Source organism: Semicossyphus pulcher, unplaced genomic scaffold (genome assembly GCF_022749685.1).
Source record: "Semicossyphus pulcher isolate SPU_LCO1_2020_fin unplaced genomic scaffold, fSemPul1.0.p SCAF_52, whole genome shotgun sequence".
NCBI lineage: Eukaryota > Metazoa > Chordata > Actinopteri > Labriformes > Labridae > Semicossyphus > Semicossyphus pulcher.
The window spans coordinates 419,483-436,812 of NW_027211729.1; the positions used below are offsets into that span (position 1 = coordinate 419,483).

Genomic DNA, 17,330 nt, shown 5'->3' on the forward strand with positions numbered 1-17,330 from the left:
AAACACGTCCATCACACTGAAACACGTCCATCACATTGAAACACGTCCATCACACTGAAACACGTCCATCACATTGAAACACGTCCATCACACTGAAACACGACCATCACACTGAAACACGTCCATCACACGTCCATCACACTGAAACACGTCCATCACATTGAAACACGTCCATCACATTGAAACACGTCCATCACACTGAAACACGTCCATCACACTGGAACACGACCATCACACTGAAACACGTCCATCACATTGAAACACGTCCATCACATTGAAACACGTCCATCACACTGAAACACGACCATCACACTGAAACACGTCCATCACACATCCATCATATTGAAACACGTCCATCACACTGAAACACGACCATCACACTGAAACACGTCCATCACACGTCCATCACACTGAAACACGTCCATCACACTGCAAACATGTCCATCACACTGAAACACGTCCATCACACTGAAACATGTCCATCACACTGAAACACGTCCATCACACTGCAAACATGTCCATCACACTGCAAACATGTCCATCACACTGAAACACGTCCATCACACTGCAAACATGTCCATCACACTGAAACACGTCCATCACACTGAAACACGTCCATCACACGTCCATCACACTGAAACACGTCCATCACATTGAAACACGTCCATCACACGTCCATCACACTGAAAAACGCCCATCACACTGAAAAACGTCCATCACACTGAAACACCTCCATTACACGTCCATCACACTGAAACACGTCCATCACACTGAAAAACGTCCATCACACGTCCATCACACTGAAACACGTCCATCACACTGAAAAACGTCCATCACACTGAAACACGACCATCACATTGAAACATGACCATCATATTGAAACACGTCCATCACACTGCAAACATGTCCATCACACTGAAACACGTCCATCACATTGAAACACGTCCATCACACTGAAACACGTCCATCACATTGAAACACGTCCATCACACGTCCATCACACTGAAACACGTCCATCACATTGAAACACGTCCATCACACTGCAAACATGTCCATCACACGTCCATCACACTGCATACTCGTCCATCACACTGAAACACGTCCATCACACTGAAACACGTCCATCACACTGAAACACGTCCATCACACTGAAACACGACCATCACATTGAAACACGACCATCATATTGAAACACGTCCATCACACTGCAAACATGTCCATCACACTGAAACACGTCCATCACACTGAAACACGTCCATCACACCAAACATGCCCATCACACTGAAACACGTCCATCACACTGAAACACGTCCATCACACTGAAACACGTCCATCACACTGAAACACGTCCATCATATTGAAACACGTCCATCACACTGAAACACGTCCATCACATTGAAACACGACCATCATATTGAAACACGTCCATCACACTGCAAACATGTCCATCACACGTCCATCACACTGCATACTCGTCCATCACACTGAAACACGTCCATCACACTGAAACATGTCCATCACACTGAAACACGTCCATCACACTGAAACACGACCATCACATTGAAACACGACCATCATATTGAAACACGTCCATCACACTGCATACTCGTCCATCACACTGCAAACTTGTCCATCACACTGAAACACGTCCATCACACTGAAACACGTCCATCACACTGAAACACGTCCATCACATTGAAACACGTCCATCACACTGAAACACGTCCATCACATTGAAACACGTCCATCACACTGAAACACGACCATCACACTGAAACACGTCCATCACACGTCCATCACACTGAAACACGTCCATCACATTGAAACACGTCCATCACATTGAAACACGTCCATCACACTGAAACACGTCCATCACACTGGAACACGACCATCACACTGAAACACGTCCATCACATTGAAACACGTCCATCACATTGAAACACGTCCATCACACTGAAACACGACCATCACACTGAAACACGTCCATCACACATCCATCATATTGAAACACGTCCATCACACTGAAACACGACCATCACACTGAAACACGTCCATCACACGTCCATCACACTGAAACACGTCCATCACACTGCAAACATGTCCATCACACTGAAACACGTCCATCACACTGAAACATGTCCATCACACTGAAACACGTCCATCACACTGCAAACATGTCCATCACACTGCAAACATGTCCATCACACTGAAACACGTCCATCACACTGCAAACATGTCCATCACACTGAAACACGTCCATCACACTGAAACACGTCCATCACACGTCCATCACACTGAAACACGTCCATCACATTGAAACACGTCCATCACACGTCCATCACACTGAAAAACGCCCATCACACTGAAAAACGTCCATCACACTGAAACACCTCCATTACACGTCCATCACACTGAAACACGTCCATCACACTGAAAAACGTCCATCACACGTCCATCACACTGAAACACGTCCATCACACTGAAAAACGTCCATCACACTGAAACACGTCCATCACACGTCCATCACACTGAAACACGTCCATCACACTGAGACATGTCCATCACACTGAAAAACGTCCATCACACTGAAACACGTCCATCACACTGAAACACGTCCATCACATTGAAACACGTCCATCACACGTCCATCATATTGAAACACGTCCATCACACTGAAACACGACCATCACACTGAAACACGTCCATCACACGTCCATCATATTGAAACACGTCCATCACACTGAAACACGACCATCACACTGAAACACGTCCATCACACGTCCATCACACGTCCATCACACTGAAACACGTCCATCACACTGAAACACGTCCATCACACTGAAACACGACCATCACACTGAAACACGACCATCACACTGAAACACGACCATCACACTGAAACAAGTCCATCACACGTCCATCATATTGAAACACGTCCATCACACTGAAACACGTCCATCACACTGAAACACGTCCATCACACGTCCATCACACGGCCATCACATTGAAACACGTCCATCACATTGAAACACGTCCATCACACTGAAACACGTCCATCACATTGAAACACGTCCATCATATTGAAACACGTCCATCACACTGAAACACGTCCATCACACTGAGACATGTCCATCACACTGAAAAACGTCCATCACACTGAAACACGTCCATCACACGTCCATCACACTGAAACACGTCCATCACACGTCCATCACACTGAAACATGTCCATCACACGTCCATCACACTGAAACACGTCCATCACACTGAAACACGTCCATCACACGTCCATCACACTGAAACACGTCCATCACACTGAAACACGTCCATCACACGTCCATCACACTGAAACATGTCCATCACACATCCATCACACTGAAACACGTCCATCACACTGCAAACATGTCCATCACACTGAAACACGTCCATCACACTGAAACATGTCCATCACACTGAAACATGTCCATCACACTGCAAACATGTCCATCACACTGCAAACATGTCCATCACACTGAAACACGTCCATCACACTGTAAACATGTCCATCACACTGAAAAACGTCCATCACACTGAAACATGTCCATCACACTGCAAACATGTCCATCACACTGAAACACGTCCATCACACTGAAACATGTCCATCACACTGCAAACATGTCCATCACATTGAAACACGTCCATCACACTGAAAACACGTCCATCACACTGAAACACGTCCATCATATTGAAACACGTCCATCACACTGAAACACGTCCATCACACTGAGACATGTCCATCACACTGAAAAACGTCCATCACACTGAAACACGTCCATCACACTGAGACATGTCCATCACACTGAAAAACGTCCATCACACTGAAACACGTCCATCACACGTCCATCACACTGAAACACGTCCATCACACGTCCATCACACTGAAACATGTCCATCACACGTCCATCACACTGAAACACGTCCATCACACTGAAACACGTCCATCACACTGAAACACGTCCATCACACGTCCATCACACTGAAACACGTCCATCACACTGAAACACGTCCATCACACTGAAACACGTCCATCACACGTCCATCACACTGAAACATGTCCATCACACATCCATCACACTGAAACACGTCCATCACACTGCAAACATGTCCATCACACTGCAAACATGTCCATCACACTGAAACACGTCCATCACACTGTAAACATGTCCATCACACTGAAAAACGTCCATCACACTGAAACATGTCCATCACACTGCAAACATGTCCATCACACTGAAACACGTCCATCACACTGAAACATGTCCATCACACTGCAAACATGTCCATCACACTGCAAACATATCCATCACACTGAAACACGTCCATCACACTGAAACATGTCCATCACACGTCCATCACACTGAAACACGTCCATCACACTGCAAACATGTCCATCACACTGCAAACATGTCCATCACACTGAAACACGTCCATCACACTGAAACACGTCCATCACACTGAAACACGTCCATCACACGTCCATCACACTGAAACACGTCCATCACACTGAAACACGTCCATCACACTGAAACACGTCCATCACACGTCCATCACACGTCCATCACACGTCCATCACACTGAAACATGTCCATCACACGTCCATCACACTGAAACACGTCCATCACACTGCAAACATGTCCATCACACTGAAACACGTCCATCACACTGAAACATGTCCATCACACTGAAACACGTCCATCACACTGCAAACATGTCCATCACACTGCAAACATGTCCATCACACTGAAACACGTCCATCACACTGAAACATGTCCATCACACGTCCATCACACTGAAACACGTCCATCACACGTCCATCACACTGAAACACGTCCATCACATTGAAACACGTCCATCACACTGAAACACGTCCATCACACTGAAAAACGTCCATCACACTGAAAAACGTCCATCACACTGAAACACGTCCATCACACGTCCATCACACGTCCATCACACTGAAAAACGTCCATCTCACTGAAACACGTCCATCACATTGAAACACGTCCATCACACTGAAAAACGTCCATCACACTGAAACACGTCCATCACACGTCCATCACACTGAAAAACGTCCATCACATTGAAACACGTCCATCACATTGAAACACGTCCATCACACTGAAAAACGTCCATCACATTGAAAAACGTCCATCACACTGAAAAACGTCCATCACACTGAAACACGTCCATCACACGTCCATCACACTGAAAAACGTCCATCACATTGAAACACGTCCATCACACTGAAAAACGTCCATCACATTGAAAAACGTCCATCACACTGAAAAACGTCCATCACACTGAAACACGTCCATCACACGTCCATCACACTGAAAAACGTCCATCACATTGAAACACGTCCATCACACTGAAAAACGTCCATCACACGTCCATCACACTGAAAAACGTCCATCACACGTCCATCACACTGAAAAACGTCCATCACACTGAAACACGTCCATCACACGTCCATCACACTGAAAAACGTCCATCACACTGAGACATGTCCATCACACTGAAACATGTCCATCACACTGCAAACATGTCCATCACACTGAAACACGTCCATCACACTGTAAACATGTCCATCACACTGAAAAACGTCCATCACACTGAAACATGTCCATCACACTGCAAACATGTCCATCACACTGAAACACGTCCATCACACTGAAACATGTCCATCACACTGCAAACATGTCCATCACACTGCAAACATATCCATCACACTGAAACACGTCCATCACACTGAAACATGTCCATCACACGTCCATCACACTGAAACACGTCCATCACACTGCAAACATGTCCATCACACTGCAAACATGTCCATCACACTGAAACACGTCCATCACACTGAAACACGTCCATCACACTGAAACACGTCCATCACACGTCCATCACACTGAAACACGTCCATCACACTGAAACACGTCCATCACACTGAAACACGTCCATCACACGTCCATCACACGTCCATCACACTGAAACATGTCCATCACACGTCCATCACACTGAAACACGTCCATCACACTGCAAACATGTCCATCACACTGAAACACGTCCATCACACTGAAACATGTCCATCACACTGAAACACGTCCATCACACTGCAAACATGTCCATCACACTGCAAACATGTCCATCACACTGAAACACGTCCATCACACTGAAACATGTCCATCACACGTCCATCACACTGAAACACGTCCATCACACGTCCATCACACTGAAACACGTCCATCACATTGAAACACGTCCATCACACTGAAACACGTCCATCACACTGAAAAACGTCCATCACACTGAAAAACGTCCATCACACTGAAACACGTCCATCACACGTCCATCACACGTCCATCACACTGAAAAACGTCCATCACACTGAAACACGTCCATCACATTGAAACACGTCCATCACACTGAAAAACGTCCATCACACTGAAACACGTCCATCACACGTCCATCACACTGAAAAACGTCCATCACATTGAAACACGTCCATCACATTGAAACACGTCCATCACACTGAAAAACGTCCATCACACTGAAACACGTCCATCACATTGAAAAACGTCCATCACACTGAAAAACGTCCATCACACTGAAACACGTCCATCACACGTCCATCACACTGAAAAACGTCCATCACATTGAAACACGTCCATCACACTGAAAAACGTCCATCACATTGAAAAACGTCCATCACACTGAAAAACGTCCATCACACTGAAACACGTCCATCACACGTCCATCACACTGAAAAACGTCCATCACATTGAAACACGTCCATCACACTGAAAAACGTCCATCACACGTCCATCACACTGAAAAACGTCCATCACACGTCCATCACACTGAAAAACGTCCATCACACTGAAACACGTCCATCACACGTCCATCACACTGAAAAACGTCCATCACACTGAGACATGTCCATCACACTGAAACATGTCCATCACACGTCCATCACACTGAAACATGTCCATCACACGTCCATCACATTGAAACACGTCCATCACACTGAAAAACGTCCATCACACTGAAACACGTCCATCACACGTCCATCACACTGAAAAACGTCCATCACATTGAAACACGTCCATCACACTGAAACACGTCCATCACACGTCCATCACACTGAAAAACGTCCATCACATTGAAACACGTCCATCACATTGAAACACGTCCATCACACTGAAAAACGTCCATCACACGTCCATCACACTGAAAAACGTCCATCACACGTCCATCACACTGAAAAACGTCCATCACACGTCCATCACACTGAAAAACGTCCATCACACTGAAACACGTCCATCACACGTCCATCACACTGAAACACGTCCATCACACTGAAACACGTCCATCACACTGAAACACGTCCATCACACTGAAACACGTCCATCACACTGAAACACGTCCATCACACGTCCATCACACTGAAACATGTCCATCACACTGAAACACGTCCATCACATTGAAACACGTCCATCACACGTCCATCACACTGAAACACGTCCATCACACTGAAACACGTCCATCACACGTCCATCACACGTCCATCACACGTCCATCACACGTCCATCACACGTCCATCACACTGAAACATGTCCATCACATTGAAACACGTCCATCACACGTCCATCACACTGAAACACGTCCATCACATTGAAACACGTCCATCACACGTCCATCACACTGAAACACGTCCATCACATTGAAACACGTCCATCACACTGAAACACGTCCATCACACTGAAACACGTCCATCACATTGAAACACGTCCATCACACGTCCATCACACTGAAACACGTCCATCACATTGAAACACGTCCATCACACGTCCATCACACTGAAACACGTCCATCACATTGAAACACGTCCATCACACTGAAACACGTCCATCACATTGAAACACGTCCATCACACTGAAACACGTCCATCACACTGAAACACGACCATCATATTGAAACACGTCCATCACACTGAAACACGTCCATCACACTGAAACACGTCCATCACATTGAAACACGTCCATCACACTGAAACACGTCCATCACATTGAAACACGACCATCACATTGAAACACGTCCATCACACTGAAACACGTCCATCACACTGAAACACGTCCATCACACGTCCATCACACGTCCATCACACGTCCATCACACTGAAACACGTCCATCACATTGAAACACGTCCATCACTAGGGATGGGTATCGTTAACATTTTAACGGTTTTACTACTCCTATCGATACTGCTTAACGATCTGCTACTTTAACGGTATTCTTATCGGTTCTTTTTGGGGGGGTTTAAAGGATAACTTCATGATTTTTCAGCCTAGACCCTATTTTCCCATGTGGATCCAGTATTCAGGGAGGGAGCACCGGCCGGCAGCCGCGAAATGAGATACAGTGTAACTAAATGGGGCACCGGTCACATGCCACAGTGTTGTCAGACACTTATTGTAACGATCTGAGCCTGTCGGAAGCAAAAACAGAATTAAGACTGCTTTATTTTCTGAAATATATATTCATGAGATTAAATGTGCAAGGTAATGTTTTTGTAGCAATAATAAACCTCCTCCAGTACTGAAAGCAGAACTGATAACGTTGGAAGTTTATCAGTACTGCGGTATTTCATAATTCAGCCCTGGGGCCCATTTCGTACCAGGTTTCGGTACCCATCCCTATTCATCACATTCAGTGATGTCAGTAACTTTAACTGAATTTTATCTGAATGTCTTTTCGTGTTGTGTCATATTGTGTTGTTCAGGTGCGGGACCTGTCTGTTGCGTACCTCTTGGTAGGAGTGACATACCTGTATGTAGGGGTGCTGATCTTTTCTGCCTTCCCCTCTCCTCCTCTCTTCAAAGACTGCATCGAACCAGTGAGATTTACATTTCTTATGTTTTTATTTTCAAACTAAGATAAGATAGACTTTTTTGATCCCCACTGGGGAAAATTCACTTGTGACAACAGCTCAAAGTAAAGGACAGGGTAAAACAAGTGATGGATAAAAAAGGCAAGACAGAGAGACAATAAAATACAATAATAATATTATTAATTAGTATATACACTATGTACACCTTTCACTTAGTGTGGATGGTCTAAAACACACATGGTGTGTATCATGGTGATCTGGTTGATGATAAGGAAAGTGACCAACAGTATTGCACAATAAATAACAATTGCACATGAGAAGTAATTGCACATGACATAACTGCATGGTATAGATGAGGTAATAAAAATGCAGAAGCATATGTACCAAAGTCTGGTATACCATAATAATATGTTACAGGAGATATGCAGAGATAGACAAACAGTGCAGTAGCTGCCATGTAGTGACTGGTGGGTGAGTTACAGAGTGTTGTGATCAGACAGTGGTGCTGATGTTATAAAGTCTGACTGCAGATGGGATGAAGGACCTGTGGTAGCGCTCCTTCTTGCAGGGTGGGCGTCTCAGTCTGCTGCTGAAGGAGCTGCTTAAGGCCCCCACAGTCTCATGCAGGGGGTGAGAGGGGTTGTCCATGATAGACGTCAGCTTGGCAAACATCCTCCTTTCACCCACCTCCTCTATGGAGTCCAGAGGACAGTCCAGGACAGACCCGGCCCTCCTGTCCCTCTCTGTGCTCCCTCCTCCCCGGCAGACCGCTACATAGAAGACTGCAGACGCCACCACAGTGTCATAAAGTGTCCTTAACAGAGTCAGTTTCCTGGGGTGTCTTCCTGCGGATTTCGATCACCATCTCCTTCGTCTTTCTGCCGTTGAGCGGAAGATGGTTAAGCTCACACCAGTCGACTGGAGGTGACAGCTCCCAGAGTTGTAACTGTAGACCGATGTGTACAGGGGGAAGAGAAAGGGGGAGAGCACTGTCCCCTGTGGGGCCCCCGTGCTGCAGACCACCATGTCAGACACACAGTCCTGGAGCCTCACACACTGCGGTCTGTTGGTGAGGTAGTCGATAGTTCACGCAGCCAGGCAACAGTCTACTTGCGCTCTTTCTAGCTTCCCCCTGAGCAGCGAAGTCTGAATTGTGTTGAAGGCACTGGAAAAGTCAAAGAACATGACCCTCACAGTGCTGCCGGTGTTCTCCAAGTGAGTCAGGGACCTGTGCAGCAGGTAGATGACTGCATCATCCACTCCAATGCCGGGCTGATAAGCGAACTGCAGCGGATCCAGATTTGGGCTCACCAGGGGGCATTATACTTTATAGTAAGCGTGTGTGGAAATATGGACAGAGCATAAGAAACACACAAAGATCTGTGTCGTATCTGCTCCTCTCCTAACATCTGTTTCCTCCCTACGCGGCGTGATAACTCTGATGAACTACACATGGATCACCAACGGTTCAACTCATTCACAGCAAGGTGTAGTTTATTCTTTATAAAGGTTATTCACTGAAATACGGACAGATCGTAGCCATATTGAGTCAGGGGCATGAGCAAGATCTGTGACAGGTCTGTGTCCTCATTGTGCTGCATGATTAAACTCTGATAACTGCGGATCATATCTAAAACCAGAGTCAAATCTGTTAAACTGATTCAGTTGGTTTGCCCACTCCTGGTCTCCTGCTTCAGGCCCCCTCTCGTGGCCTCTGCTGTGTCCTGAGATGGTTTTTAGTCCTCTCCAGACCTCCCGTGCATTGTTCTGCTGGAGCTCCTCCTCCATCTTAGCCTTGTAGCTGGCCTTGCATTCCCTGATTTGCTGTTTTAACTCCTTCTGCTCCCTCCTCAGCTCCTCTTTGTCCCCAGATCTACAAACCCTCTTTTTTTCTTCTAGCAGGGCCTTTAGTTCAGGGGTCACCCAGGGTTTGTTGTTGGAGAAATACTGTACTTTCCTGATGGGCACAGTGTTCTCCACACAAAGATTATGTAGTCCGTAATGCATTGAGTCAAACTGTCAATATCCTCTCTGTGTGGGCTGCACAGTATATCCCAGTCCGCGTCTCACTGGCCTCCTCAAACCACTTCTTCACATACCTTTTGGTGGGGGTTGTTTCTTCACCATAGGTATGTAAAGGGGCTGCAGTCTCACCAGGTTGTGATCTGAGCGGCCCAGCGGGGGAGGGGTGAAGAGCTGTATGCATTCTTAGTGTTTGCAAACAGTAAGTCCAAAGTTCTATTGTCTCTGGTGTGGCAAGGTGGGGAGAGTGGCAGACAGTGTTGCATGATTAAAGTCCCCTGATATGAGGACGAGGGCCTCAGGGTGCGATGTTTGCAGCTGAGACACTACACTGTGGATGAGCTCACAGGCTGCAGCAGCATCGGCCGAGGGGGGGAGAAGTTCAAGATCCTTAGTGCAGTGCTGCTCTTTAACACCGATATGCTCAGGGTTACACCATCTCTCATTCACATACGTCACGTCCCCCTCCCTTCCTCTTACCACTCTACCTCGCGCTCCAGTCTGCTCTGATGAGATGAAATCCGTCCAATTTACGACCGAGTCTGGACTGAGTTCGTCCAGCCAGTAATCTCACCAGTTGCACATCCATGGTTGTATTGTGCAAATGTGTTACTAGTCAAAAAAATAAGAAACAGAAAAAAACACAAAGTACGCATAAACAGACTAAATCACAGAAAGTTGGGAAGAGCTGCTGTGGCTGCCGCTCACACGGCGCCATCTTGATGTCTGTGCATGTTTTTACAGTGTGCACATGTGCAATAAAAACCTCAAGTATAACTGAACCTTAAAATGTGAGAGCTCAGACCAAGACAGTGTTCAGGTTCTGATCCAGATCCAGTAGTGTCTACATGTTGTATTGATATAATACATAATATCATATTAGTATAATATACCAGAGTATACAGTACCATGTAATAACAATCAGTGACTGCACCCCCCCGCAGAACTTCCTCGATAACTTCCCCAGCAGTGATGTGCTGGTGTTTGTGGCTCGGAGCTTCCTGCTGTTTCAGATGATCACAGTCTACCCTCTGCTGGGCTACCTGGTCCGGGTCCAAATGATGGGCCAGATATTTGGGAACCACTACCCAAGGTAACACTGGGATACCTGTGAGGGCTGCAGACCTTTAGTCACACTGATAAAAATAATAACCAATGATTTATATTATACATATAACTGATGACATCATAACCCTGCAGTAAGTTATGATTAAAGATAAAGATTTCAGAAGATTCAGGATAAAGATTTCAGATGATTCAAGATAAAGATTTCAGGTGATTCAGGATAAAGATTTCAGATGATTCAAGACAAAGATTTCGGATGATTCAGGATAAAGATTTCAGATGATTCAAGATAAAGATTTCGGATGATTCAAGATAAAGATTTCAGATGATTCAAGGATAAAGATTTCAGGATAAAGATTTCGGATGATTCAAGATAAAGATTTCGGATGATTCAGGATAAAGATTTCAGATGATTCAAGATAAAGATTTCAGGATAAAGATTTCAGATGATTCAAGATAAAGATTTCAGATGATTCAAGATAAAGATTTCAGGATAAAGATTTCAGATGATTCAAGATAAAGATTTCAGATGATTCAAGATAAAGATTTCAGGATAAAGATTTCAGATGATTCAAGATAAAGATTTCAGATGATTCAAGATAAAGATTTCAGATGATTCAAGGATAAAGATTTCAGGATAAAGATTTCGGATGATTCAAGATAAAGATTTCAGATGATTCAGGATAAAGATTTCAGATCATTCAAGATAAAGATTTCAGATCATTCAAGATAAACATTTCAGGTGATTCAGGATAAAGATTTCAGATGATTCAGGATAAAGATTTCAGATCATTCAAGATAAAGATTTCAGATGATTCAAGATAAAGATTTCAGGATAAAGATTTCAGATGATTCAAGACAAAGATTTCGGATGATTCAGGATAAAGATTTCAGATGATTCAAGATAAAGATTTCAGGATAAAGATTTCAGATGATTCAAGATAAAGATTTCAGGATAAAGATTTCAGATGATTCAAGATAAAGATTTCAGGATAAAGATTTCGGATGATTCAGGATAAAGATTTCGGATGATTCAAGATAAAGAATTCAGATGATTCAAGATAAAGATTTCAGGATAAAGATTTCGGATGATTCAGGATAAAGATTTCAGATGATTCAAGATAAAGATTTCGGATGATTCAGGATAAAGATTTCGGATGATTCAAGATAAAGATTTCAGGATAAAGATTTCAGATGATTCAGGATAAAGATTTCAGATGATTCAAGATAAAGATTTCAGGATAAAGATTTCAGATGATTCAAGATAAAGATTTCAGATGATTCAGGATAAAGATTTCAGATGATTCCAGATAAAGATTTCAGGATAAAGATTTCGGATGATTCAGGATAAAGATTTCGGATGATTCAGGATAAAGATTTCAGATGATTCAAGACAAAGATTTCAGGATAAAGATTTCAGATGATTCAAGATAAAGATTTCAGATGATTCAAGATAAAGATTTTAGATGATTCAGGATAAAGATTTTGCATGATTCAGGATAAAGATTTCAGATGATTCAAGATAAAGATTTCAGGATAAAGATTTCAGATGATTTAAGATTTCAGATGATTCAAGATAAAGATTTTAGATGATTCAGGATAAAGATTTCAGATGATTCAGGATAAAGATTTCAGATGATTCAGGATAAAGATCTCAGATGATTCAAGATAAAGATTTCAGGATAAAGATTTCAGATGATTCAAGATAAAGATTTCAGATGATTCAAGATAAAGATTTCAGGTGATTCAAGATAAAGATTTCAGATGATTCAGGATAAAGATTTCAGATGATTCAAGATAAAGATTTCAGGATAAAGATTTCAGATCATTCAAGATAAAGATTTCAGGTGATTCAAGATAAAGATTTCAGGATAAAGATTTCAGATGATTCAAGATAAAGATTTCAGATGATTCAGGATAAAGATTTCAGGATAAAGATTTCAGATGATTCAAGATAAAGATTTCAGGTGATTCAGGATAAAGATTTCAGATGATTCAGGATAAAGATTTCAGATCATTCAAGATAAAGATTTCAGGATAAAGATTTCAGATCATTCAAGATAAAGATTTCAGGTGATTCAAGATAAAGATTTCAGGATAAAGATTTCAGATGATTCAAGATAAAGATTTCAGATGATTCAGGATAAAGATTTCAGATGATTCAAGATAAAGATTTCAGATGATTCAGGATAAAGATTTCAGATGATTCAAGATAAAGATTTCGGATGATTCAGGATAAAGATTTCAGATGATTCAAGATAAAGATTTCGGATGATTCAAGATAAAGATTTCAGATGATTCAAGGATAAAGATTTCAGGATAAAGATTTCGGATGATTCAAGATAAAGATTTCGGATGATTCAGGATAAAGATTTCAGATGATTCAAGATAAAGATTTCAGGATAAAGATTTCAGATGATTCAAGATAAAGATTTCAGATGATTCAAGGATAAAGATTTCAGGATAAAGATTTCGGATGATTCAAGATAAAGATTTCAGATGATTCAGGATAAAGATTTCAGATCATTCAAGATAAAGATTTCAGATCATTCAAGATAAACATTTCAGGTGATTCAGGATAAAGATTTCAGATGATTCAGGATAAAGATTTCAGATCATTCAAGATAAAGATTTCAGGATAAAGATTTCAGATCATTCAGGATAAAGATTTCAGATGATTCAAGATAAAGATTTCAGGATAAAGATTTCAGATGATTCAAGACAAAGATTTCGGATGATTCAGGATAAAGATTTCAGATGATTCAAGATAAAGATTTCAGGATAAAGATTTCAGATGATTCAAGATAAAGATTTCAGGATAAAGATTTCAGATGATTCAAGATAAAGATTTCAGGATAAAGATTTCGGATGATTAAGGATAAAGATTTCGGATGATTCAAGATAAAGATTTCAGATGATTCAAGATAAAGATTTCAGGATAAAGATTTCAGATGATTCAAGATAAAGATTTCAGGATAAAGATTTCGGATGATTCAGGATAAAGATTTCAGATGATTCAAGATAAAGATTTCAGATGATTCAAGATAAAGATTTCAGGATAAAGATTTCAGATGATTCAGGATAAAGATTTCGGATGATTCAAGATAAAGATTTCAGATGATTCAAGATAAAGATTTCAGGATAAAGATTTCAGATGATTCAAGATAAAGATTTCAGATGATTCAAGATAAAGATTTCAGATCATTCAAGATAAAGATTTCAGGATAAAGATTTCAGATGATTCAAGATAAAGATTTCAGGATAAAGATTTCGGATGATTCAGGATAAAGATTTCAGATGATTCAAGATAAAGATTTCAGATGATTCAAGATAAAGATTTCAGGATAAAGATTTCAGATGATTCAGGATAAAGATTTCGGATGATTCAAGATAAAGATTTCAGGATAAAGATTTCAGATGATTCAGGATAAAGATTTCGGATGATTCAAGATAAAGATTTCAGATGATTCAAGATAAAGATTTCAGGATAAAGATTTCAGATGATTCAAGATAAAGATTTCAGATGATTCAAGATAAAGATTTCAGATCATTCAAGATAAAGATTTCAGGATAAAGATTTCAGATGATTCAAGATAAAGATTTCAGGATAAAGATTTCGGATGATTCAGGATAAAGATTTCAGATGATTCAAGATAAAGATTTCAGATGATTCAAGATAAAGATTTCAGGATAAAGATTTCAGATGATTCAGGATAAAGATTTCGGATGATTCAAGATAAAGATTTCAGATGATTCAAGATAAAGATTTCAGGATAAAGATTTCAGATGATTCAAGATAAAGATTTCAGGATAAAGATTTCGGATGATTCAGGATAAAGATTTCAGATGATTCAAGATAAAGATTTCAGATGATTCAAGATAAAGATTTCAGGATAAAGATTTCAGATCATTCAAGATAAAGATTTCAGATGATTCAAGATAAAGATTTCAGATCATTCAAGATAAAGATTTCAGATGATTCAGGATAAAGATTTCAGATGATTCAAGATAAAGATTTCAGGATAAAGATTTCGGATGATTCAGGATAAAGATTTCGGATGATTCAGGATAAAGATTTCAGATGATTCAAGATAAAGATTTCAGGATAAAGATTTCAGATGATTCAAGATAAAGATTTCAGATGATTCAAGATAAAGATTTTAGATGATTCAGGATAAAGATTTTGCATGATTCAGGATAAAGATTTCAGATGATTCAAGATAAAGATTTCAGGATAAAGATTTCAGATGATTTAAGATTTCAGATGATTCAAGATAAAGATTTTAGATGATTCAGGATAAAGATTTCAGATGATTCAGGATAAAGATTTCAGATGATTCAAGATAAAGATTTCAGGATAAAGATTTCAGATGATTCAAGATAAAGATTTCAGATGATTCAAGATAAAGATTTCAGGTGATTCAGGATAAAGATTTCAGATGATTCAGGATAAAGATTTCAGATCATTCAAGATAAAGATTTCAGATGATTCAAGATAAAGATTTCAGGTGATTCAGGATAAAGATTTCAGATGATTCAGGATAAAGATTTCAGATCATTCAAGATAAAGATTTCAGGATAAAGATTTCAGATCATTCAAGATAAAGATTTCAGGTGATTCAAGATAAAGATTTCAGGATAAAGATTTCAGATGATTCAAGATAAAGATTTCAGATGATTCAGGATAAAGATTTCAGATGATTCAAGATAAAGATTTCAGGATAAAGATTTCAGATGATTCAAGATAAAGATTTCAGATGATTCAAGATAAAGATTTCAGGTGATTCAGGATAAAGATTTCAGATGATTCAGGATAAAGATTTCAGATCATTCAAGATAAAGATTTCAGGATAAAGATTTCAGATCATTCAAGATAAAGATTTCAGGTGATTCAAGATAAAGATTTCAGGATAAAGATTTCAGGTGATTCAGGATAAAGATTTCAGATGATTCAGGATAAAGATTTCAGATCATTCAAGATAAAGATTTCAGGATAAAGATTTCAGATCATTCAAGATAAAGATTTCAGGTGATTCAAGATAAAGATTTCAGGATAAAGATTTCAGATGATTCAAGATAAAGATTTCAGATGATTCAGGATAAAGATTTCAGATGATTCAAGATAAAGATTTCAGATGATTCAGGATAAAGATTTCAGATGATTCAAGATAAAGATTTCAGGATAAAGATTTTAGATGATTCAAGATAAAGATTTCAGGATAAAGATTTTAGATGATTCAAGATAAAGATTTCAGGATAAAGATTTCAGATGATTCAAGATAAAGATTTCAGATGATTCAAGATAAAGATTTCAGATG

General features: G+C 40.8%; 1 protein-coding gene across 1 annotated transcript in view; it reads left to right on the forward strand.

Annotated features, from left to right (window-relative positions):
* The window catches only part of slc38a9 (solute carrier family 38 member 9), a 45,124-nt gene that overhangs the window by 23,667 nt on the left and 4,127 nt on the right, over positions 1-17,330 (forward strand). The window contains exons 12-13 of the mRNA XM_069682205.1: positions 8,818-8,931; positions 11,892-12,040. Coding sequence (XP_069538306.1) covers positions 8,818-8,931; positions 11,892-12,040 — 263 coding nt within the window. The remainder of the gene's footprint in view (positions 1-8,817; positions 8,932-11,891; positions 12,041-17,330) is intronic.